The sequence below is a fragment of the Diabrotica virgifera genome, chromosome 2 (assembly GCF_917563875.1).
Source record: "Diabrotica virgifera virgifera chromosome 2, PGI_DIABVI_V3a".
NCBI classification, from domain to species: domain Eukaryota; kingdom Metazoa; phylum Arthropoda; class Insecta; order Coleoptera; family Chrysomelidae; genus Diabrotica; species Diabrotica virgifera.
In genome coordinates this window covers 13,511,979-13,535,971 of record NC_065444.1, presented here as the reverse complement: position 1 = coordinate 13,535,971, position 23,993 = coordinate 13,511,979, and the positions used below count along the sequence as shown (strand labels likewise).

At 32.7% G+C, this 23,993-nt stretch overlaps 3 protein-coding genes across 3 annotated transcripts in view; 1 reads left to right on the top strand and 2 right to left on the bottom strand.

Moving 5' to 3' along the window:
• Positions 1-9,853, bottom strand: part of LOC114338447 (transcription factor CP2-like protein 1) — a 126,351-nt gene extending 116,498 nt beyond the window's left edge. The window contains exons 1-2 of the mRNA XM_028289051.2: positions 9,698-9,853; positions 9,526-9,621 (exon numbers count right to left, since the gene is read on the bottom strand). The gene's annotated coding sequence lies outside the window, so the exon portion shown is untranslated. The remainder of the gene's footprint in view (positions 1-9,525; positions 9,622-9,697) is intronic.
• On the bottom strand, positions 7,145-8,146 carry LOC114338445 (probable inactive tRNA-specific adenosine deaminase-like protein 3). Its single transcript, XM_028289048.2, has one exon. It carries the CDS (start codon positions 8,144-8,146, stop codon positions 7,145-7,147), a length of 1,002 nt encoding a protein of 333 aa, XP_028144849.2.
• A 1,426-nt stretch (positions 9,854-11,279) lies between the features above and the next one.
• On the top strand, positions 11,280-23,149 carry LOC114338446 (beta-1,3-galactosyltransferase 1). The gene is made up of 5 exons (XM_028289049.2): positions 11,280-11,565; positions 15,062-15,306; positions 15,487-15,764; positions 15,846-15,994; positions 22,839-23,149. Exons 1-5 carry the CDS (start codon positions 11,487-11,489, stop codon positions 23,108-23,110), a joined length of 1,023 nt encoding a protein of 340 aa, XP_028144850.2. The 5' UTR covers positions 11,280-11,486; the 3' UTR covers positions 23,111-23,149.
• The last annotated feature ends 844 nt before the right edge of the window (positions 23,150-23,993 follow it).

The following is a 23,993-nucleotide window of genomic DNA, read 5'->3' as shown; positions in this document are numbered from 1 at the left end:
CAGATCTTTAAATGTAGCAATAAGACAGTCATGAAACTCTCATCAGGAGTACCGCAAGGGTCAGTCTTGGGACCTACTCTATGGAATATACTGTACAACGGGGTATTAGAAATAGACTACGGGCAAGACACCTATGCCATAGCATTTGCAGACGACCTTGCAATCCTAATAGAGTCTAACATAAATGGGGATATTGAAGAAAAGGTGACAAGTTGTTACAGAAAAGTCAACAGGTGGATGGTAGAGAACTAGAGTTGGCAAGTAGCAAAACAGACATAGTAATACTAAAGGGACCAAGACAGAGACCAACTTTGAGTTTTGATTTAAATGGTAGCATTATAGAACCGAGTAACTGTGCTAAATATCTGGGCATACACCTTGATTCAGGTTTGAGATACACGAAACACCTTATAAATGCAGCCCAGAAGGCTGAACAGAGAATCGCTGCTATGACAAAGATTATGCCAAACATAGGCGGACCCAGTAATTACAAAAGAAAATTGTATCTCCAGGTAGTACAATCCACCCTCCTATATGGGGCACCTGTACGGCTTGAAGCGTTGAGATTCAAAAAATATGAGGAAATATTAACGAGAACCCAAAGAAACCCCCTCCTGAAGGTAGTAAGTGCATACCGGACTACATCGACGATAGCCCTACAGGTGATTGCGGGTACGCTCCCCATTCACCTCCTAGCAAAAGAACGTAAGATCATATACGAAAATGGTAACGGCCATCTAATAGGGGTGAAAGCTGAGGTAAGGGAACAAATGCTAAACGAGTGGCAACAAGAATGGGAGGAACAGATAGAAAAAGCACAATGGACGAAAACACTAATCCCAAATGTGAAAAAGTGGTACCAATGTAGGTTTAAAAGAACAAATTACTTTTTTACTCAATTCCTGACCGGGCATGGCTCATTCAGGTCTTACACATATCGCATAAGGAAAACTGAAGATGACTTATGTATAGAATGTGGAGTGCGTGACGACGCAGATCATTGTGTATTCCATTGCAACGTTTTCCACGATAAACAACAAGACATGAGAACAAAACTAGGTGAGACAACACCAGAGACTATAATGAAAGTAGGCATGCAAAGCAAAGAAAATTTCAACGTGATAGTAGACATAATAACAGAGATAATAAAAAAAGGAAACGCGAGAGAGAACGAGACAAGATGGGAGATGAGAGAGTGACAGAAAACATTATTAAGGATATTTTATCCCTTATTTTACCTATACATCTTTTATCTATATAAAATTTTATCTATACACTGTTTTATGAATACTTATTTTATATTATTTAGTTGTGTACACTTATGATTCCTTTTATTTTAACTTTTTTTCATATACTTTCCTTCTGTACACAGTACTCAATGTTTTATTTCTAGAACAAATAAAAGAATAACTACTCCTCACAGTCGGCTCCACCGACATGGAGTAGAGATAGGGTCAGCAGCGGGGCATCCAAAGTAACGTTTGGGTGTCCACGGCTGGAATGAGGGGGTTTTTAGTGGGTAGGCAGTTACGTTTTCACGATTGATTCGCTCGGATTCACGGGTGTCTGAATTGGGCAAGCGGACTGAATCCCACACACCAGGGTAGAGGTCAGAACACCAGCTTCTTGGGGTGCTGCGGTTTACTCTGACGGTCTTATGAAGATTTCCTCCTCCCACAAAAAAACACACCAGGTGCTCAGAGTGTCGTTCTGATGGCATATTGGTTTTCAGCAACGCCCCTGAGTAATATGTTTTTTATCAATTTAATGCCGAAAACCCTCGAAACTCAAGAAGATGCCGTGTCTTAGCAGTGACAATGGGCACCAGGTGCTCCGCGAGTCGGTTCTAATGGCGTATTCGTCTTTAACAACCCCAAAAACCCCCTCGGTAACAAAATCTGACCCCATTTTAAAATGCAACTCATGCAACCATTTCCACTCATTTTTCTATGGTAGACTTTTTTCCTTACCTCATCCTGAATACAATGCAAAACGTTGCAAGTCTCTAGGTGCTGTATTTAAAAATTGATTTATTTCGGTGTTTTTAGTGCTAAATGCCCTAGTCTACTCCTTTGAATTATATTTGTACCTACTTAGTACAACGTTTCTCCAATTTTTTACCTCTTCCAAAAAATATGATTTGTCGAGATTATCAAAATAGACATTTATTTGTAAGATGATTTCTTTGTTGGAGTAAAATCTCTTGCCGCCGAACCATTACATTAGGGGCTAAATCGGGAAAATAAGGTGGATGGGGGAGCAATTCGTAACCTAATTCATATATTTTTGTAATGGAAACTGCGCATGTGTGCACTCTTGCATTGTCCTGGTGAAAAAGAACCTTTTTCTTGACCAAATGCGGATTTTTTGTCAATTCCTCATTCAATCGACCCAATAAGTTAGTATAATATTCCTCATTGATTATTTTCCTCTTTTGAAGGTAGTCAATGTGAATTATACCGTGTGCATCTCAAAAATCGGACAAACCCACCTTTACCTTCTTTGGCGCCGGTCCATCCCGAGAAACTCACTGTTTTGACTGCTGCTTAGTCTCAGGTGTGTTGTAGTGGATCTACGTTTCCTCCACGGTTACGAAGCAACGCAAAAACTCGTCCATATTGGGTCTGAACAACGTCAAACATTCTTACGCAATTGTCACACGGTTGCGTTTGTAGTCGATTGTGAGGAAAAGCGACAACAATCTTGCAGAAAGCTTTCTCATACTCAAGTGACCATTCAAAATTGAAACCAATGAACCATGTGAGATGCCTATGGCTTCCACAATCTCTCCCATTTTCAATATCCGATTGACTACAACCATATCGTGAATTCTTCTGTGCATGTACGGCCATATCGAAATTCAGTAAACCACTTCTTTACCATGGATATGGAAGGTGCGTAGTTCCCATATTTATCAAGCTTAGCCTTGGTTTGAGTGATCGTTTTTATCCGCAAAAAATAATGCTTAATGAGCACACCAAAATCCATTTCTTCTCTTACTTCAAAAGTGCGGTCGTCGGCTATCAATATCAATAGCTGCCAAACATAAACAACTACGACGTAGCTTATTCAACTTTAGACCGGAGTCAAGTGAGAGGTTTTCAATTTGATTTTTTTGTGACATTCTTCATTCTTCTTTTGATTGTTTTATTTTCTTGGGGTCCTATTATTGGTTCTGCAGTTTCTATTATGCTTTTTTTAGATTGTTCCATTCCTTTTCTATATCCTTATTGTTGTGTCTTCTCAGTTTCTATCCAAATTATTCGGGTTACTGTTGTTTCCTGTGCTTTCAATTTCGGTATGTTACATTTTTTTTACTTTCCTTTCCTATTAACAGTATGTAATCAGTGTCCGCATTTGCTCCTATATAAGATCTCACATATCTTGTATTGTTTGTGTCCACTTTTTCGAAATTTGATACTAGACAAGGCGAAAACGGCGGGTTCGTTGGGAAAAATATTCTTATGAGATTTTTTTGCATAAGCACATTCGTGAGACACCCCAGAATAAGGTTCAAGAAGTCGCCCACGTGAAAAGTGGGTCAAATTTTTTTTAACAATTTTTTTTTAATCAAATTTCAAAAATCAATATTTTTGGCCCAGACAATTTTTTTATTTTTTGGACCATTCTGGATAAAAAAGGTTTCTTATAATTGTTCTCTAAAGTCGATCGTTTTCGAGTTATAAGCAATTTAAAATTGAAAAAAACGAAAAATGGCGATTTTCAAGGCTTAATAACTCGGTTAAAAGTTATTATTATGAAAGTCAGAAAGTGACTAAATCAAAGTTTGATGTCCCCTACAAGATCCTGAAGAAATTTTTGTCATTATTTTATTACTAAGCTGTTATTTTTAAGCAATAATAATGAGCGCCATGCACGTGTTAGGCGGCCGTAAATGCTGAGTGCGAGAGAGATGCCATTCCGGCAGTCCAATTGTGCATCTTACTTGCACTCACATTTACAGCCGCGTCAATACGATCTAACCGCCCATTGTTATTAATTAAAAATAACAGCTTAGTAATAAATTTATAACACAGATTTCTTCAGGATCATGTAGCGGAGGCTTTAAATTTTGATTTAGTCACTTTCTAACTTTCATAATAATAATTTTTAACCGAGTTATTAAGTCTTAAAAATGGTCATTTTCGTGTTTTTCATATTTTAAACTGCTTATAACTCGAAAAAGATCAACTTTAGAGAAACATTATAAGAGACCTTTTTCGTCCAGAATGGTCCAAAAAACCTAAAAAAAAATTGGCCAAGCCAAAAATAATGATTTTTGCAATTCGATTAAAAAAATCGTTAAAAAAATTGAACGACTTTTCACGTGGGCGACTTCTTGAACCTTATTCTGGGATGTCTCACGAATGTGATTATGCAAAACAATCTCATGGGAATATTTTTCCCAACGGACCCGCCGTTTTCGCCTTGTCTATACTCACTTTCTGTCAAATATAATTACTTAATCTTTTCCATAATCTTAGAAAATAAAATGTCATTCAAATGAAAGAAAATTTACATGAATAAATTCGCCTCGAAATTACAATCATTTCATATCATTGCGTCAACTCTGAAAGTTGATTAATAACGGCGTAAATTGATATAAATAAATCTAAAATCAAATTGGAATGTACGTGAGTCAAAGAAAGAAGAGAGATTTTGTGAATCGCCAGTTCATAAATCTATCTTCAGGTATTAAGAAAGAGTCTTACTCTTATCTTATAGAAAATAAAGTAAGTATAATTTGCTCAGTCGTACACAAGTATATAGTTCCTCTAATCGGCTTAGCTCACGCTGGGTTAAGGTGTTTTCAATAGCCTCTAGACTACAGTAGAACTCCGCAAATCCGAACTAATTAGGAGGACAGCCTGTTCGGATTCCGAAAAGTTCGGATTATCCGAAAGTTAACCTAAAAATAATTCAAAGATTTCGTTGTCGTTGATTTTGAGTAGTTGCACCTGTCTCACTCTCTCCCTCTCCCACTAAGTTTCAAATCACTGCCTATCAAAAGTCTTGCCTCAAAATTTAAAAGCTTGTGCACCTGGCTTTAAATGAATATGCAAAGTTTGACTCTTATGGCCTGTTGTATAGGGCTTTTCATTCACTGTCATTTGTTTCGAGCTTCTGTCATGTGTCAAATAATATTAATATATCTACGTCGTACGTTATTGGTATTACCAATGATACAAACCGAAGACGTATGACGTAGATATATTAATATTATGTGACACATGACAGAAGCTCGAAACAAATGACAATCGATGAAAAGCCCTATTGCTGCAGCAACAACGAAATACCTTTAACGATCATTGGGAAATCTAAAAAACCACGAGCTTAGAAAGACGTTAACATGAACGCTTTACCTGTCTATTATAGGGCCCAAAGAAAAGCATGGATGCATAGTGCACTTTTTAAGGAATGATTTGAAAAACGATTTGTTCTATCCGTTTCGAAATTCATTAAGGAAGTGGGGCTTCCCAACAGAACCCTACTTTTCTTAGACAAATGCTACATCACACGCCTGAGTCAAGGGACTTATATGTGATGAAATTAAAGCTGGTTTCCTACGAGAAAATGTGACCCCATGATTGCAACCCATGGACCAAGGTGTTCTGCAGTTTATAGAACTGCATTATAGAAATTTATTACGGACTGTATTAGAAAGTGAGGAAAGTTCCACTACTGACATCTTGAAAAAAATCACTGTAAAAGATGTCATCTATTGGTTGGCTGAGGCCTGGGAGAACTGCCTTGAGACTTTAATTAGAAAATCGTGGAAGAAGTTGTGGCTAGATTTACAATTTGAAGAAAGAAGCTCCATTTTTTGTCTTGAATTTTTTAATTTTTTTCACTTTCCGTTGGTTCGGATTTACGGGGTTCTACGTAGAACTAATTGGGGCGACAGTCTGTTCGGATTCCGAAAAGGTCGGATTATCCGAAAGTTAGCCTAACTAATAATTTAAAGCTTTCGTCGCTTTGAATAATTGATTTTGAGTTGCTGCACCTGTCTCATTCTCTCCCTCTTCCACCTATCTCATATTGATGTCACTGACGCAGAGCCAGTGTCACTGTTTGTGTTTAGTCGAACTCGCTGGCTAGATTTACAATTTGAATAAGCTCCATTTTCCACGCTCCATTACAAGATGACCTAGAAGTCGTACAACAGGATGAGAAAACGAAGAAGAAAGTGCAATTACAGAATGGATTGAAGCTGACGACAATGGGCACCAAGAATTTACGGATGAACACATTGTAGACTTGGTTTAACCTCAAGGCAACCTTAATGAAGATGAAGAAAGCTAGGAAGAAGTTTCCCTGTCATATCGAGTGGCACACGCGCATGCCACTAAAGTCTGGTTGTGGCTCTACGTTATGTGGAGCAGAACTCTGCTGCGTTACTGGTCGATGTAATGTTTATGCGTAAATGGTTTACTATCGCTGCTAGATTGTTAAATTTTCTGGTTTTACTCTGTATAATAATCATGTTTTTGTCTTGAATTTTTTTTTCACTTTCTGTTGGTTCGGATTTGCCGAACGTTCGGATTAGCGGGGTTCGGATTTGTGGGGTTCTATTGAAATAGTATTTATGAATGACAGTTTTATGGACTTCAAAAATGTGATTTCGATAAACTTTAATTACAATTTACGCCGTTATTAATCAAAATTCAGAGTTTGCGCATTCATTTATTGCGCAATAATATGAAATTATTGTAATTTCGAGACGAATTTATTCATGTAAATTTTATTGGATTTGAGTGACATTACATGAAATATGTTAAAATATGACACTGAAGGTGAGTTAAATAAATTATCAAGAAAGTTCTCAAAATTCATCTATTTTTTAAAGTGTATAAATTAACATTATTTATATATCTATGTATCTACACAACTTTTGTATCAAAAGAATTACTTATAACTAGGTAAATAATTAATTAGGGACTACTGTACATAAAGTTGTTATTACTTCTCATTTATTTTCCTATTTTCCCAAACAAAAACACAAGATAATGAAAATCTAACACAAATCAATCTTAAAGTATATCACAAGATAATAATCTTGTGACAAAAAGTCATGAATAACAAGAATAAATAAAATAAAAATATATATTGTTACTAAAACAACAGTAGTATTTTAAATCTACTATCAAATAGCAAAATCATTTAAACTTCTACATTCATCCTCTAATAGGCCACCAAAAACTTCGTAATGATGATTCAAATCTTTAACTGTATGAATCTTACACAAACTTTCAAGTGCTCCATTTGAACTTTTTTGTCCAAAAAATACCCGTTTAGCTCGACTATGTACCAATGCCATCGCGCACATAACACATGGTTCTCTAGTCAAATAAACATAATATCCTGTACACAGATATGGTCCATCGGCAGGATCTGTTAGATCATCTTTTACTTTAAAATCCTGTGCTCCAAATGAAACAGTAGCGTAAGTTTCTTGAAGGTGTTTTAGTAGTTCCTGTGGTACTCCACCAGTAGATTCCTCATTGGTGCTGTTCATCCAAACCCCCCCTTTTTGTGTTTTGGCCACATTATCTACAGCGACCATAGCAGCATGTCTACAAGGACCTTTCTCTATCTCGTTATAGCCGACAGCAACTACAGAATTTACTTTAGGGTCCACAACTACGCATCCAATTGGTTTCTTTTTGTATTTTGCAACATCTATTGCTATTGACAGGTATTGGTAATGGGATTCCAGCTCTTTTAGTGAAAATAAAGTGTTTGTCGTTAGTTTCTCTAGATACTTGTTTGGATGAAAATTACACGGCCAAAATTTGTTCATGTTATCAAATTGTTGTCTAGTTTTTGGGGGTAATTTTGATACCCGTGCAATTCTTATAGTATTTCCTAGGAGTGAAATATCAAAACCTTTCTCTACAAGTATATTTTTCAATTCTTCTTGTGGAATAGATGCCGGATATAAAATTATTTCTTTATTTTTCATCCTTTTTAAGTGTGTTAATTCCACTAATGGCAGTATTGTATTTAATCCAACTATCACTTGACTTATTTTTTTATTGTCACTTATGGTATCTACGTACACATCTATAAGGGGTGGATCACAAATCAAGTCATCTGCCAAAATTGGATATAATTTAAGTTTATCATCCCTTTCTTCTTTATCCATATTCAATTTTATTCTTTTTGCAGGCTTCATGGTAATATATTATTTCATAGCATTTTATAACCCATAGAAATTTATTTGGTTTTGATTTTGGAATCTGAAAAAAATTCACTGGATAAAGGGTATTGTCACTAACACTTCACTCTAAATGTTTTTACACAAAAATAAAAATAAGTTTTCTATCTACATTGTATTGTTACATATGATACATTGTATTAACTGCAGATGGATAACACCTGGGCAATTCCAAAAAAGCATACTTAATATGCCTTACCCCCTTAATAATAGAGATACTAGTTTGTTTGTTAAATAATATATCACACATTCTATGTACAATCACATATCTCTCCTTAGTCTGCCATAATAGTCATATTGTTATTTGTAAACAAAGGTTGAAAGAGCAGGATCTGCCAATCTCAAGCCTTTTTAATTCCTATAAAGTTGAAATTTTGCTTCCTCTGCTGCTTTTTTGCTTAATTATAGTGTTTTTAAGAAAATGCCACCATAATTTGGTCTTAAATTTCTATTAAATGTAATTTTTTAGTGATATTTATCAAGAAAAGGTTAGGCACTTGTGTGAACCATTGTATTTTGTACAATAAAAATGGTAATGTGCTTTGCTCCAGGATTGTAAACACTATAGTGAAAGAGTCTTTGGGTTTCCAAAGGATCTGGTTGAAAAGAAGAGGTGAGATTGAACATATTATAGTGAAGAAAAAGAACTGAATTTATCACCTGTGGGGTATGGCTTACAAATTATGCCATCATAAGAAGAACTGTCGACATATATTCAGATATGTCATATCTCCTCCATGTCAACTCTCCCAGCGGATTCAAAAAAATATAATTAACTTAACACAAATAGTCTGACTAATTGGCATAGCTAAAGCCTATACGAAAAACTAGACAGTAAATACTGGTTAGTGTTGTAATTTCTCCATAGTGATATGTTTATCATAGATTATTAAGTTTGGAGCCATCTTAAAAATACAAAAAAAATTAGTAAACATCTTATCTTTATCAATTTTTATTTATTCATGTAATCATTTATGGGCTGTAAATAACTGGTGTTATTAAAACAATGATTAATTTAGGTAGGGGATAAACATTAGTATATTATTAATTATAATACTCCAAAATTATAAAAAATTGTCCAGTGCAAACATTGATTCGACCTTGAGCAAATCAGTTAACCTCAATTAAAGAAGTCAATTAATAATTCCAAAAACAGTATTTTAGCAATTTTTGCAATTAAAAAGAACAGGTCTAGAGTAATTAATAGTGTTAGTCCGCAATAAACAGTCAACACATAGCTATACAAAATATATATGTTTCAAGTAGGATATTTAGGATTTAGTTAAAATATTAATGCAAAATCTTACCTAATCCAGTACTATAAATTATGGAAAATATCATAGGCACTCATAACGTCCATTGATGTCCCAACTATAGGTTCTTTAAACATTAATTTTAATAAGCTGTAAAAAACAAGTAACTTCATTAGGTGGTCAATAAGATATGTAATTTTGATATAATTTTGTATTAGCTACTTACTTATACAAAAGAAGGCGTTATTATCAATTTTTTTATTTTCGTAACAAATTTTATTCTTTTGATAAGATTGCGATACTTTAAAATCGTAAATTGAATAACATACAAAAGAAAATGTCAAAATGGGAGAAGTTGAGGTTATAACCTGAAGCGAAAAAGCAAAAGATAAATAAAAATCACAGCTACGCGTGTTAATATGACAGACAGATTATTATAAATTTATTATTTATTAAAGATAAAAATAAATGTATTTTAAACGATTAACTGAGTAATTGGATACTGGTAAAAATAAACCAACTTTATTAACATCTGGAAGTTGATGAAACTCTCTTATAAAATTTAGTTCTCTACTTTAATTGACAATAGAGAAGAGACAGCGTTTTACAAATAGGGTCAATCATTTATTTATTTATCATAATTTCTATTTTTGTTAATATTTTTTAAATATAATATACAAAAATCTTACGATGTATGCAACCACCATAACACAACAAGCTTATCTCAAAATGCTGCTTTAGCATCCAGAGTTTAAATTTAATATAAACTTATATACAGTGGTGTCATGGCAAAATTAGCAGTGCGGGAACGCAGTGCCGGAACGCACTGCTAATTTTTGTTTACAAAACCTAAATTCTCTATTATTTTTTTTTTTCTTTTCTTAACCAGTGCGGGAACGGCGTTCCCACGCGTTCCCACACGATGACACCACTGCTTATATAATATAAATTTAATATAAATTTTATATAATAAATTTAATATTTACAATGATATGGAAATTCTTTATCTCATTTATAAACATGTTAAATTATGTAAATATAAGTTGTAAACGTAATATGTAATAAATAGGCATAATTTGTTAATGTGGTTTGAAAAAATTAAAAAAAAATAATATAAAAAAAAACCAAAAACAAAATAATAATAAAAAAATAATAATAAACAAAAAAAAAAGAAAAAAAAGGAACAAAAATAAAAAAGAATAGAAAAAAAAAGAAGTAAAAAAAAAGTCTTTCGCACAAATTAAAATATATATTAAAAAAAATAAAATAATTAAAAAAAACAAAATAAAAAAAAGCTACACAATGTACCAATGTATCTATAAAAATAAAATTGTAGAATGTACTTATGTTATAAGAAATTTATGACTATGAATCTGCAATCAATCAGAAACAAGTCTGGCTAATTGGCTCTGCCAAAGCCATTTTTCAAAAAAAAAAGCATCCAGAGGCCAGAGGCGCCTAGAGCATTTTAAATGCAATGGATAATGGATACATTGCAATTACCTATATATGCAATATTAGCCCTTTAGGCTAAATTATTTAAAAAAAAAACATCTTGTATATTATAAATTGAGTGTTTTTAATTCGTTACCTTGTCAATTTTTTAAAGCTCTTATTTTTCTTATAAAAACAGTTCTATATTTTTATGAAATAGAGTACAGTTCTATGTTCTATATTTGTATGTTTTTGGAAGGTATTATGGGACACCCTGTATATGATCATGTGATTTGTTGAAGAATATTTTGTTGGCAACTCTGATTACTTGTGTTGTGTTCTGTGCAGTTGTGACAGTTGTGACAACTAACCAACTAGCTGTCAAATTTGAAACTCCTTTCCTTCCGTTATTTACTATTTACATTACATTTTCATTCCATTTAAACATGGAAAAGGTTCCAATTATAATTTACTATTATTTATAGATTATGTGTTATATCTGGCAGTAATATGGTGTGACAAAATAATAAAGGACATTGCAGATTTTATGTCGTATACAAAAGTTGTAGTTATGCTTTGAAATGAATTCAAAAATATATATTGGATTGATTGTTTCAATTATAGTATTGATTTTAGTGTATCTAAACGTTGAACATAAAGGTAATATGAATATTTTATCATTATTACACAGAAAACAGATTACACTGTGTAAAAATTACACAGAATATTATGTGGAAATATTTGCTCAAACCTAAAACCCAATAAACTCCTTGATAAATTGTTTTGTAGTAACACCCATATTGGTATTATTTGTGACTTGGTCAAATGGTTTATATCACTTGCATTGATGGACACTAAAGGTTAAATTTTGGCTCCTTACCAAATTCACTGTCTGCTTTCAATATACATATCGAGGGGTTCGAGCGAAAACCTGATAACTAACAAAACCATTGTTTAGAGATAATCGCGATTAAAGATTTTAGGAAGTTTGAAGAAGATTTAAAATCGTCATAGGAAGTTTTATCAAATATTTGTTATAGCCAAATGGTAGAGAATTTAATATTTAGTTAGAATAATTTATTTTAAGTTAATTTTTATAAAAACTTATTTACAAAAAAAAAATTAAACGTGATATTTATCGGGTTTTACCTCGTTGGATGAGTTTAACATTTGATTTTATTGGTTTTTATTTTGAATTTTTTTAATTATAAAATAAAAGTTAATTGTATATTATTCCGACAAAAATAAATTAATCTGCATTCTTTTTAGAAAATTAAAAGGTAAAATGTGTCTTCTTCCGATTCTTCTCACATCATTATGTCTGGAATTCGTTCTACGATATAATTACCGGTTTTTAAATTTGGTATTCAAGCATGCACCTCTTCTGGAAAATATTTTCTTGACACATCTTTATCAAATCCGTTTTCTTTGCTTCACTCATTGGAAAGGTACTTTTATATAACTTTGGTAAATTGCCCGGAGTTGGTAAGTCTATGGTTGCTTTTTGGGATGAAATTTGTTTTAGCCTTTTAGGGCATAGAGTAGGAGTTTTTTTTAATTCAAACCAATATCTTCTGATATTTTTATTAACTGGTTACCGTTTTCCGCTATTGTCTTCTTTAGAATATCATACAGCAGAATCACTGTTAGCTACAGCATTTATTGTATCATCTGAGAATATACCCAGCGTTTTTTAAAAATCTTTTGACACACTGGAATTCATTCATGGTAAGCTAGTGGAAAGAAACATTTGTTACTAAATGTTAGTTCCTTTCTTTGGGAAGTTTTAGGGACAAGTCTAGTCCTAATTAGTTTGACAGTAGTTATATTGTACAAAATTAAAATTTTTCTAAACTAGACTACTACTACTAGACTCCAGTAATTTCTACAGGGTTTCAATAGTCTTTAGACAACTTTTCAGTACACTTAAATTTAAATTTACTACAATTGATTTGCTGTGGTACCTTGGAAGCTCCGAGTTTGTTTTTCATTAACTATTGGCCCCATTCTAACCGCTTTTTATGTTTTCGTAATATTCAATTGTCAATTTGCGCCATCTTTTACTGGGTTTTCGCAGGAAAAAAGTGTGCTGAAATTTAATAAATTGTCATAGTCTAAAATTCTTTATCGGATTTTCGCATGAATATATTTTGGCAAAATGAACAATTTTGTAATCTTCATCTCCTATAAAATTAATTATCAGGTTTTAACTTAGAAATATTTCTAATAAAATTAGTAACTTTACACAGGAAAAAGAAGATAAATGATTCTACCTGATATTCATATTATAAATATGTTTATAACAAAGTATTTTTATCAGTAAAGTTATATATCGGGTTGGTGTTATTTAAAAATATGAGTTAACGGTTTTTATCATGTTTGATTTTTATTAGTTATTGTGCTTAAAAATGTTAATATACGTGTATAGACGTAATAGGGTAATAGACGTGTTTTTACTATAGTAGAAATAAAAATACCGGATTTCATAATTTTGGTATTTATCGGGTTTTTGCTCGAACCCCTCGATATGTACAATGCTAAAAAAACTATTTTGTACTATCCTTTTAACTATAGCCCTAAATCTTGACTGTTCATTATCTCATCTACACTCCTGTGAAGGAGTCCTTTGTCATGGGGAATCAGCTTCCATCTTGTTTTCGGTCTTCCTAATACTGGTCTCTCCATTTGGTGATTTTTTTAATAACTGCTTCTGGATTTCTTCTTGATAAGTCTGACAATGGCTTCTCCTTTCAAAACATCTCTTACTTCATAGTTCATCAGTTTTCTAAATTTATTATTAGGCACCTAAGTTTAGTGGGTCTGCTATTCTCCCAATGATTTTTCTCTCTAGGATCCTCAACCTTTCTTTATCTTTTTGTGTCAAGAACATTACTTCAGCACCTCATGTGACAAATTGCTGCTCTGTAAATTTTTAGTTTAGTATTCTGAGTAAACTTCTTGTATTTGAGGAATATTTCCAGTAGGTTCTGTTTCCTGCCAGGATTCTTTTATTGATTACTTTGCTTCTATTGTTAGTTCCATTATCTGAGACCCATGATATTTAAAATGTTCTATCTTTTCAAACTCATATTGGCCAATATTTAACCTGGTCATAAGTATTAACTGTATTTTTTCTTGAGCATGTCAGGCATTTTGTTTTATTTTGATTTATTAAGGGCACCCAAAGTCCCATTTAACCACAATGTTAACTTTATGTCACATAGCTCTGTAACCAAAGCACTTAGAGCCCTAATTTTTTGTTTATTTTGAACCTAAACTAGATGTATTGTTTAGTCTCGCGTAGATTTCTATAAAGTTAGAGTGAAAGATACATTTATTTAAATTTTTTTTAAATACTCTTACAAAAAAAACCCAAAAAAAAGTTAGATTTTATTTTTTATTTTACTTGTTTTTGTACATTTTTCAATAAAGCTTTACGCGGGACTTGATATTATCTATCTAGAACTACTGTAAAAATTTGGACCTTATATCATCTAAGGATCCAGAGATATTTTACATCAAAAGTTAAAAACCTTGTATTCGGGAAATCGCAAAAACATAAAACACTCTAATAGGCTATAAAGCTACTGGTACACAGTAAGTTGAGTGCAGACTTTCAAAAAACAAATAATTTTGTAACCATGATATTTTCTACTATAATGTGTTATATATCATTGGAAAGAGAAGATTTCAGAGAATAATTTTCAATCATAACTCAAAAAAACTTCGAACTTTAGCTGCCCTTAAACCCCTCTTGGATGCCTCTTTTTTGCACAACCTTTAAACTGTTCAGGTTTCTGCTAATCAATGCTATGTTGTCAGCAAATGCCACAAGTTGCAACATTGATATTATAATTGTACCTTTTATTTCCGTAGCTCCTATTGTTTCGTCTATAGTGACGTTGATAAAGAGTCACCCTGTCATTCCAGTTGCTATTTCTATATTTTTGGAGATGTCGTCATCAGTTATTAGGTCTATTGTTCAGTTATAGACATGCATGATTTCTACTAATTTTGTTAACAATTTCATTTAGGGTTTCTCAGAATGGGAAGACATGATATGCATAGTAACACGAGATTGTTTATACTGAAAGTTTAATAGTCAAATTTGTTAGTTCAATGGTATTCAATATTATCCTTCTCAATTTTTTTGCAGTTCAAGGCTGGGATAAAAATGTAGATAGGAATGTAAGTCATTATTTAAGTCACATATCCACACAAATCGTTCCTACACGTTTTTGCAATGAACCATTAAAGACATTAATAATAGTCACATCCGCACCATCCAATGAAAATGAAAGACAAACTATAAGAGAAACTTGGGGTAATACAGAGGATATCAAGAAATATAATAGCACAGTCATGTTTTTTACTGGAAAGTCATCGGATCCAGAAATACAGGTAAATGAACCTATGAAATGCCAATAGTGTCAAAATTTAATAAAAGTCAATAGTGTCAAAATTTCATAACAGTGGAGTAAACTTGCCTGAGGTTGGACCAATTACAAACAAGCATTACTCCTCCTAGTTTAAAAACAGGGTATAGTATTAAAAATGTCTTATAATCTTTATTATTTGCAGAAAGCAATATTGACTGAATGTGAAAAATACGATGATATAATTCAAGAAGATTTTGTAGAGTCCTATTTTAATCTGACTTTAAAGTCAACACTTATAATGAGACTCGTATCTAATCGGTGCATTGGAAGAGCACAGTATTTGTTAAAAATTGACGATGATATGTTTTTGAATGTCCCTAATTTATTTGAAATGATCGTTGAAAAAAATAAGTCAGAAAATCTTTTGATAGGGTTGATGGAATGTAATGCTCGTCCAATAAAGGATCCGTTTAGTAAATGGTAAGTGTAAATATTCATATTATAGATTTTTTTTTGTTTTATGGACTCCATGTTTTGTAATTTAATATTATTTTGTTGTAGGTACACCCCAAATTACTTATTTAATGAAACAGTTTTCCCTAATTTTGTAGCTGGTATCTCATATCTTATGTCAGTGGACACGAGTCTAAAATTATATAAGGCTGCATTGACAACGCCACTTTTTCATTTAGAAGATGTATATTTAACAGGTAAATGATAAGAGCTATTTGTCAAATTAAAAAAGAACTAACTACTAACTAAGAATAGTCTAAAACTAATAGAAGAGGGATTGCTAACCCGCAGGCCTTCTAGGTCTAAGACTTGATTGGAGATATTTTGAGATTGATAGTTTCCATTTGGTTATTCCTGTTCATCTTTTCTCCTCACACTTTTAAAGATTGTTCTAATACTTTTGTTTCTGTTCATTTTTCTACATAGCGACGGTCTCATTCTAATATCCCGTATCTGCCAAAAGAGGTTTTTTACAGTAGGATGTTTTTTCTGTTTTTTACAATACCCCGTATCTTCAAAAATATTCGTATAAAAATTACAGCAATATCCCATATCGGGAATAGACTATGCCGTAGCATGCGATATTATGAATACAAACTCAAATTATTATGATACAGGGAATTTCTTATCAATTTTAGAGATATTCACTTAAAGGATATGGTATTAGATGACCTGTATTAGAGGTTCATAGAATTTTTTGTTTAGATCGGGTTTTTGTGTATAGATGGATAACTGTTTTGTTAATCGTTTGCCGCGAAAATCGGAAATTCACTTTTTTTGCAGATACGGGGTATTAGAATGAGACAGTCGATAGTTCATAGTCATAGTCATACTTTATTGATCCTTTAAGACAGAGGTCGGCAACGCGGCGCCACTGCGCCCTTCAATAAACTTTAATGCGCCCTTAAACTATTGTTAATTTAGACAAGAAATTCAAATGTATATTTTTTATACATTTATATTTATATATTTGTTAGGTCAAAAAATAGTTGGCGCCCGCCATGAATTTTTAATTTAGTATTTCACTCTTTACATTAAAAACGTTGCCGACCTCTACTTTAAGACATTAAAAAAATGTATAGGATACGTCACTACAGAATTCAGTATAAAAACATTAATGTGTATATAATACAATATTCACAGTGTAACAAAATTGACAAAACATAAAATATATAAGATAACATTTTTACAAGTAAAATATGAAGCTACTGCAGTTTGTCCTCAAGATATTCATTTATAGAATAATATGCTTTTCTTAAGAGTAAATCTTTAACATGTTTTTTTAAATTTAGTGGAAAGTGGTATTTCTTTCACAGTTTTTGGCAAATGATTGTACAAGGTCAGTCCCATATATCTGAAGCAATTTTCAAATTTCGATGTTCTGTGTTTAGGAACTCGTAAAGATTCAGCATTTCTTGTATTGTAGTAGTGATTGTCTGAATTTACTGGAAATGTATTGATTTCCTCTTTTACATAAAGTAAAAATTTATAGATATATAGGCAGCAGAAAGTTAAAATTTGATGTTTAATAAAAATTGGTTTACACGATTGTTGATAATCCAAATTAAACAATTTACGGATAATTTTTTTTGGGTAATGAACACTTTGTTACTACATATCTACTGAGTTCTCCCACAAAATTACATTATAGCACATGTGGCTGTAAGCAAGGCTATAATAAACGTTCATTAATGCCGAGATATAGCATAAAAAGCTTTATTCAATTTCATGTGAATTCACTTGTTCTGACCATTTGAGATTACAATCAATGAACACACCCAAAAACTTTGTAGAGTGAGTGGAAAATAACATATTGTTTCTATCATGGATGGTTAAGATATAGTCATTGGTCGATGAGTTGTATGAGTGAAAATAAATGATTTCCGTCTTGTCAATGTTTAATATTAATCTGTTGGTATTACACCAGCGTATAAAGCAGTCAACAACAGTCTTCATTGTCATTTTTAATTCCTCGAGTGTACATGCAAAGACTATTAATGAGGTATCATCAGCAAATATTGATATTATAAGTGCCCTTATGTGATCTGGTAGGTCATTAATAAAAATTAGGAATAATAATGGTCCCAGCACGGACCCCTGTGGCCTGTGGTACTCCTTTATTTGTCGTGTATGGTTCTGAGCTTAATTCTTTAATTTTAACAACACTCTTCCTGTCACTTAAGAAATGTATTACCCATTCTAGAAATATCCCTCTAAAACCAACGTTATATAATTTATTGCGAATAATTGTTATGTCTAAGCAGTCAAAAGCTCGTGATAGATCAAAAAATAGTCCTGATACGTGGTTTCTACTATCTAATTCGTCATAAATACGCTCAAACAAGCTGCATGCAGCCGTGATTGTCGACTTCTTTGGTCTAAATCCGTGTTGGTTTGGAGTTAGTAAATTGTATTCTTCTATAAAATTTAACATTCTGTTGTATACAACCTCTTATACTGGTCTACAATTTGAAATATCATGAGGGTCATTCTTTTTGAAGATTGGAATAACTTTTTCCATTTTAAATATGGATGGAAATTGGCTGGTTGTTATTGAGAGATTAACTAAATGGGTTAAAGGATTCGATATATGATCACTTATCAGTTTTATTATTTTTACAGATATGTTATCAATAGCAGTACCTACTAGGCTTATTTTTTAGTTGATCGATTGTATTTTTATTTCAATTGGAGTTACGGGTAAAAAGAAAAATGTTTTGTTACACATTTTTGAGGTAGTACAAGAAGAAGGCAACGATGTGCTAAAATGAGTTTGAAGATTGTATTCTGTAATTGTAGAAAATATGAAGCAAACGAATTAGCAATATCACAAGACTTGGTCATAATTTTATTATCATAATGTAGAATAATATCAGACCTGTTCTTTTGCCTACCAGTTTCACTGTTTACTAAATTTCAAATTGTTTTTGGTATATTGTAAGATTGATTAATTAAGTCACTATGAAAGTTTTTTTTTAGTATTTATTAATAGAGAATTATATTCTTTTTTTGCCTGTTTATAGGTATCTTGAGACTCGAGACTCCCTATATTTTTTGCTATCCAGTGTAGATTTTTTAGTTTTTCACTAGCGTGTCTTATCTCATTTGTTACCCATGTAGCCTTATTTGTTTTGTGTGCTTTATACCGTGTTTTTATTGGACAGTAAAAATGTAGATTGTAATCTAAAATGCTAACAAATGAATTTGTGGCATATTCTTCAGCATTCAATTGGGAATAAAGTTCATCAAAAACTGTAGAAGAAATCCCTGCTTTAAACATAATCATATTTTCATCTGACATGTCCCTGTAACTGATGGGGTTTTTTTTATCTTTTTTCCATACTTTATTGGCTTGCATATTTACACTAAGTGAAAATACTTTATGGTCACTGAAGTGCCCCTCGAAAACATTTGACTTATAAAGATGTGGTTCGATATTTGTCAATATGTAGTCCAATTTTGTAGATGATGTTTTACCCACTTTATCTAAGAAAACTCTTGTAGGAACCTCAGACGTGACTCTCAGATTATAACTTACTAAAAACTCGTTAAAAGATTGCTTATTATTAGACATGACAAGATAATCAATGTTTAGATCCCCACAAAGTTCCCTAATTGTTTGAGCATTGTTTGTGCTATTATATTACAAGAAAGAAATAATGGAACTATACGATAGACCCTCAGTGTTTGATATTTTTACCCACATATCATTTATTAGTTTCCCTCAATACAGTTTCTTGTAGATTAGAGTTGATCCATATGGGTTCCGGACAAAAAATCCTCACGAAAAATTCCGGAAAATTAATCCTTACAAATTTTTTTGCACAAAATATCCCCACAAAAAATCCCGGATAAAAAATCCCCAAGAAATATTTGCTGCCGAATAGTTCTCTAAAATTTTCCTGAAATTTTAACAAATTTAGAATTCTAATTCCATGCTGAAAACTTCTAATTATACATAACAAAAGAGTGTGAGTTTTTTCAAAAATCGTGGAAGATATGGAGAATGAGCTAAGGCCCCGTTTTCCTGACAGGCGCTTAACGCTTGTTTTGATAACGCGCGATTACAACTACATAAATTTTACTTAAGACCGTTCACATGGTAACGCGCGTTTTAGGTCATTAAGACGCGCGTTGGCATGTGAACGGTCTCAAATAAAATGTATGTAGTTGTAATCGCGCGTTAAGCGCCTGTCATGAGAACGGAGCCTTAGCTCATTCCCCATATTTTCCACGATGTTTGAAAAAACTCACACTTTTTTGTCATGCATAATTATTTAAAGTTTTCAGCATGGAATTAGAATTCAAAATTTGTTAAAATTTCAGGAAAACTTGAGAACTATTCGAGAGCAAATACAGTTGGAAAAATGAAAGAATACCCATGAACGATCACATCAATCACATATTATTCAGATTATTGACAATCTATCTCTCTCGTTTGTTATTTATGGAAAAAAAATAGCAAATACAAAATATGTGATTGATGTGATCATTCATGGGTATTCTTTCATTTTTCCGACTGTACTTCTTGGTGATTTTTTGTGGGGATATTTTGTCCAAAAAATTTGGGGATTATTTGTCCGGGATTTTTTGTCCAGGGATAATTTGTGGGGATTTTTTTGTCCGGGATTATTTGTCCTAGCTTCGATCCATATCTCTATCCATAGGGGACATTTGATTCCAATACTAAAAGGCGCATTGGTCTCTATCATAAATTATCCTGTGCAATCAACCTCATAATACAGGAAAAGATCGCCAGAAGAAGAGGCTCAGGTTGAAGAAGAACATCCTGGCTCTGAAATCTTCGAGAATGGTATCAAGAGATATCCGCTAATCTGTTCCGAGCTGGTGTAGACAAAGTTATTATTGCCGATATGATCGCCAACGTTCGATCATCAGACCCGTGGCGGCTCGTGGACTTAGAGACAGGGTCGGCAAGGTTTTTTTGTCTCCTCATATAGGTATACCACCAAACTAAAAGGCTTAAATCATCATAGGAGATTTTGTTGTTTTTTGTTTTTTTTTATTTGATGTACTTGACATTCTCTCTTGTTTCATGGTGTTTCGACAATATGTGTTGATTATTTTGAGACAAAATAAATCCCGTTTATTTGAGGCAGAAATTGGTGGTAATAAGAAAATTGATGAACAGTTTGTTGTAATGAATTGCAGTACTTACTACATAGACTTATACATACATATTTTGTAACTTATCCCACTTTCTGAAAATATTTGGATCGGCATAATTTTTAAGTACTAACTTGTAATAATAAATATCTTGGAAATTCTTTGGCGAAGGTAACTTTTAAATTTTGAATCTTCAAAGAGGTCAAAAATTTGCAAATCTTCAAAATTCGAAAAACGAGTATCTATTTGCATATAATAGTAGGTATCCAACATTTCAAGATATACCTACTCGTTTTTTCGAGATATGTATCATGTCGTTGTTTTTTGGGATGGTTCGGAAATATCAAGCGAATCCAAAACGTCACTGCGTATATATTGGAAACTACTATCATTACGGAAATATCTGAGATTTTGCACCAGCTTTCGTATTCTATTTTTGGAATTAATAATGTCAGTTGACTGATTTTGAACAACAATGAATATCTTGGGCAAACTCTGTCTTAAAAATATTTAAAACAATATTAAAAGAGTAATTATTTAATAAAGTTCTCAAACCGATTGCTTCACGGATCGAGGTATCGCCACTTTCAAAATCGTCGCCTTCGATAATACAATCAAAAACTTCCAACAGCTGTTCACGATAATCTGCTACAGATACTAAAACTACCAGAGATAATCTGCTTAGATAAAACTAACCGAGATTTAAAATTTCATCGCGTCTGACAAACTGTTTGCTTTTTTTTCGAAACAAATTTGTTCTAAAGCAATAGTCCGTTTAGGTGAGCTAAACTGGCAAGAAAAGATGATATTCTTTATTTTTTTACACGTATCATGCAAAACTAAATTCATTATAATCGCATAATAGTGAGTAAATAAAGCTTGTGATGTAATAGTTTTAACTTTTGCCTGGAGACCATTCGATTCACCACACATCACAGCAACGCCGTCAGGAGATTGCCCCAGTTTGCCCTACCAATTTATTTTTGATATCAAAAAATTCTAATCTGTTCTTTAAAACACCAAAAATATATTTTGCCTTATTGCTTTTACTCACGTCTCTAAAACCTAAATTCCTCTCATAAATATTACCACGTAACGCGTATCGAACAACAATAATTGATAATTGTGAATGACATGATAATCAGAAGTTTCATCTACTTCCAGCGAAAAGCAAATGGTTTTCTAAATCTCAGATTCAATAACGTTATTCAAAATGTAACTATTTGATTATATGTATTAATTCATTCTGTATTACGAATACACTTCGAATCAGAAAGTAAATACATATTTCTAAAACAATTTTATTAATTCTCTATAATTACTTTGATTTTTAAAAAATGCTTCGATCCATCGTGTCCACTAAATGATAATTCCTGACAACTTAAAAAAATTACAATATCAATTAAACGACGTAAAACGGCGTGATTATTTTTGACAATTTCTGCCGATGCGATGCTTCCAAATGAAACACCGACCGGCAGATTTAAATGTGCCGTACCTGCCGGTTAATGTCGACTTGTTATTTCGTTGAGTTTTACGTGTAAATCGTCAAGCTGCGGATGAGTTGGGGTCGGCTAGCCGAAAAGTCAGATGAATGGCTCGGATCATTCATTTTTTGAGAAGTCTGTTATGCGCAGGGATCACTTAACGCTCGGATTGATCAAATCCTTTTAAAAACCATGAATAAAATTTAGTCTGTATTATCTGACAGATTTTTTTTACTTCACAGATACAAATATTAAAAAAATCTATATCTATAAATGTGTGGCTCGGCACTGCCGACCCTGACCGGCCGCCACTGCATCAGACAAAGTATTGAAAAAAGAAAGAGTCAATTTTTGCATATTTTCCTTTTGCTTTTAGTTTTGTTCATATTTATTTAATATGTGTGTTGAATCACTTAATTAATTTTAGGTTTATGTGCAAGAAATGCAGGAATACATCCAGAACACAGTAATCAATTTATCCGAAGTGCACCAGATGATGAACCTTGTCAATTTAAAAATTATATTGCCATCCATGATATGACGCCCAGTAGAATGAGGAATACTTTCTACTCTTTGAGTGATTCAAGTCTAATGGGCGAATGTAGCAATTACGAAGAAATGTTTAATGTAAGACAATGGATGTGGAACACTTTATTTACCCCATATTCCCGTTCAAAACGAAAAAGGCTGTGTAATTAAACGTTTTTAATAGAAATAATAATAAAACCTGTTAGTTAATGTATTATTTTAATTTGTAGAATGTAGTCGAAAATAACAGATAACATAAACACAGATAAAATATATTTTAATTTTAACAAAAATTGGTAAAATTAGTTCAAGGCACCATGACTCATAAAAAAGCACATGTACGAGTTCAAAATAAATTGACAGACCCCTTTCAAATAACTAGGGGGCTGAAACAAAGAAATGGACTATCTCCGACTGTGTTTAACATACCTATGGAATATGCCATAAGAAAAATATTTGTAAACACAAAAACTTTATTGTTTAATAGGTTTAAACAGATTGTGATATACGCATCCGATGTAAACTTGATGGGACGAACTGCAAGAGACATCACAGGAGACGGCATAGATCAAGAGATCTATGGAGGAGTACCACTTAGCCGCAAGCCCTTATCCATAGGCGCCCATACCCATGGGCAAGGGGTGGGCCGTGGCCCTCCCCTAGCTTTTCGGGTGCTTTAATCCATACAGTGATGACCGCGCTAATAACCGGGAAATAGCGGAAAAGATGGAAAACGTATTGAGTTGTGAGATAAAAAGAAATGAAACTAGTCGAGCTGGGAAATTTAGCGATATTAACTTATATAGATTGTTTCACACCTTTAGACGTATCGGACGAGTTTGGCAACTGTCACAGTGACAGTTTTAGTTGACATACTCCCACAAACCACACATACTCATAGACGTTTCACGTAAATTGTCAAGGTCAAGACAGCAAATTAGTTACCATTCCAATCCAGAGATGTCGCTGTCAGTCAATTCTCTTGTCATATTTAACAACTGACAGTTGACAATTAAATTAATTTGTTATTTACTTTTTATTTTACAGTTTGTGG

Coding starts and splice junctions, on each gene's coding strand:
- LOC114338445 (XM_028289048.2), bottom strand. CDS start 8,146: ATGGATAAAGAAGAAAGGGATGATAAACTTAAATTATATCCAATTTTG.
- LOC114338446 (XM_028289049.2), top strand. CDS start 11,487: ATGAATTCAAAAATATATATTGGATTGATTGTTTCAATTATAGTATTG. Junction 11,566..15,061: donor TCTAAACGTTGAACATAAAG/GTAATATGAATA, acceptor ATTTTTTTGCAG/TTCAAGGCTGGGATAAAAAT. Junction 15,995..22,838: donor AGAAGATGTATATTTAACAG/GTAAATGATAAG, acceptor AATTAATTTTAG/GTTTATGTGCAAGAAATGCA.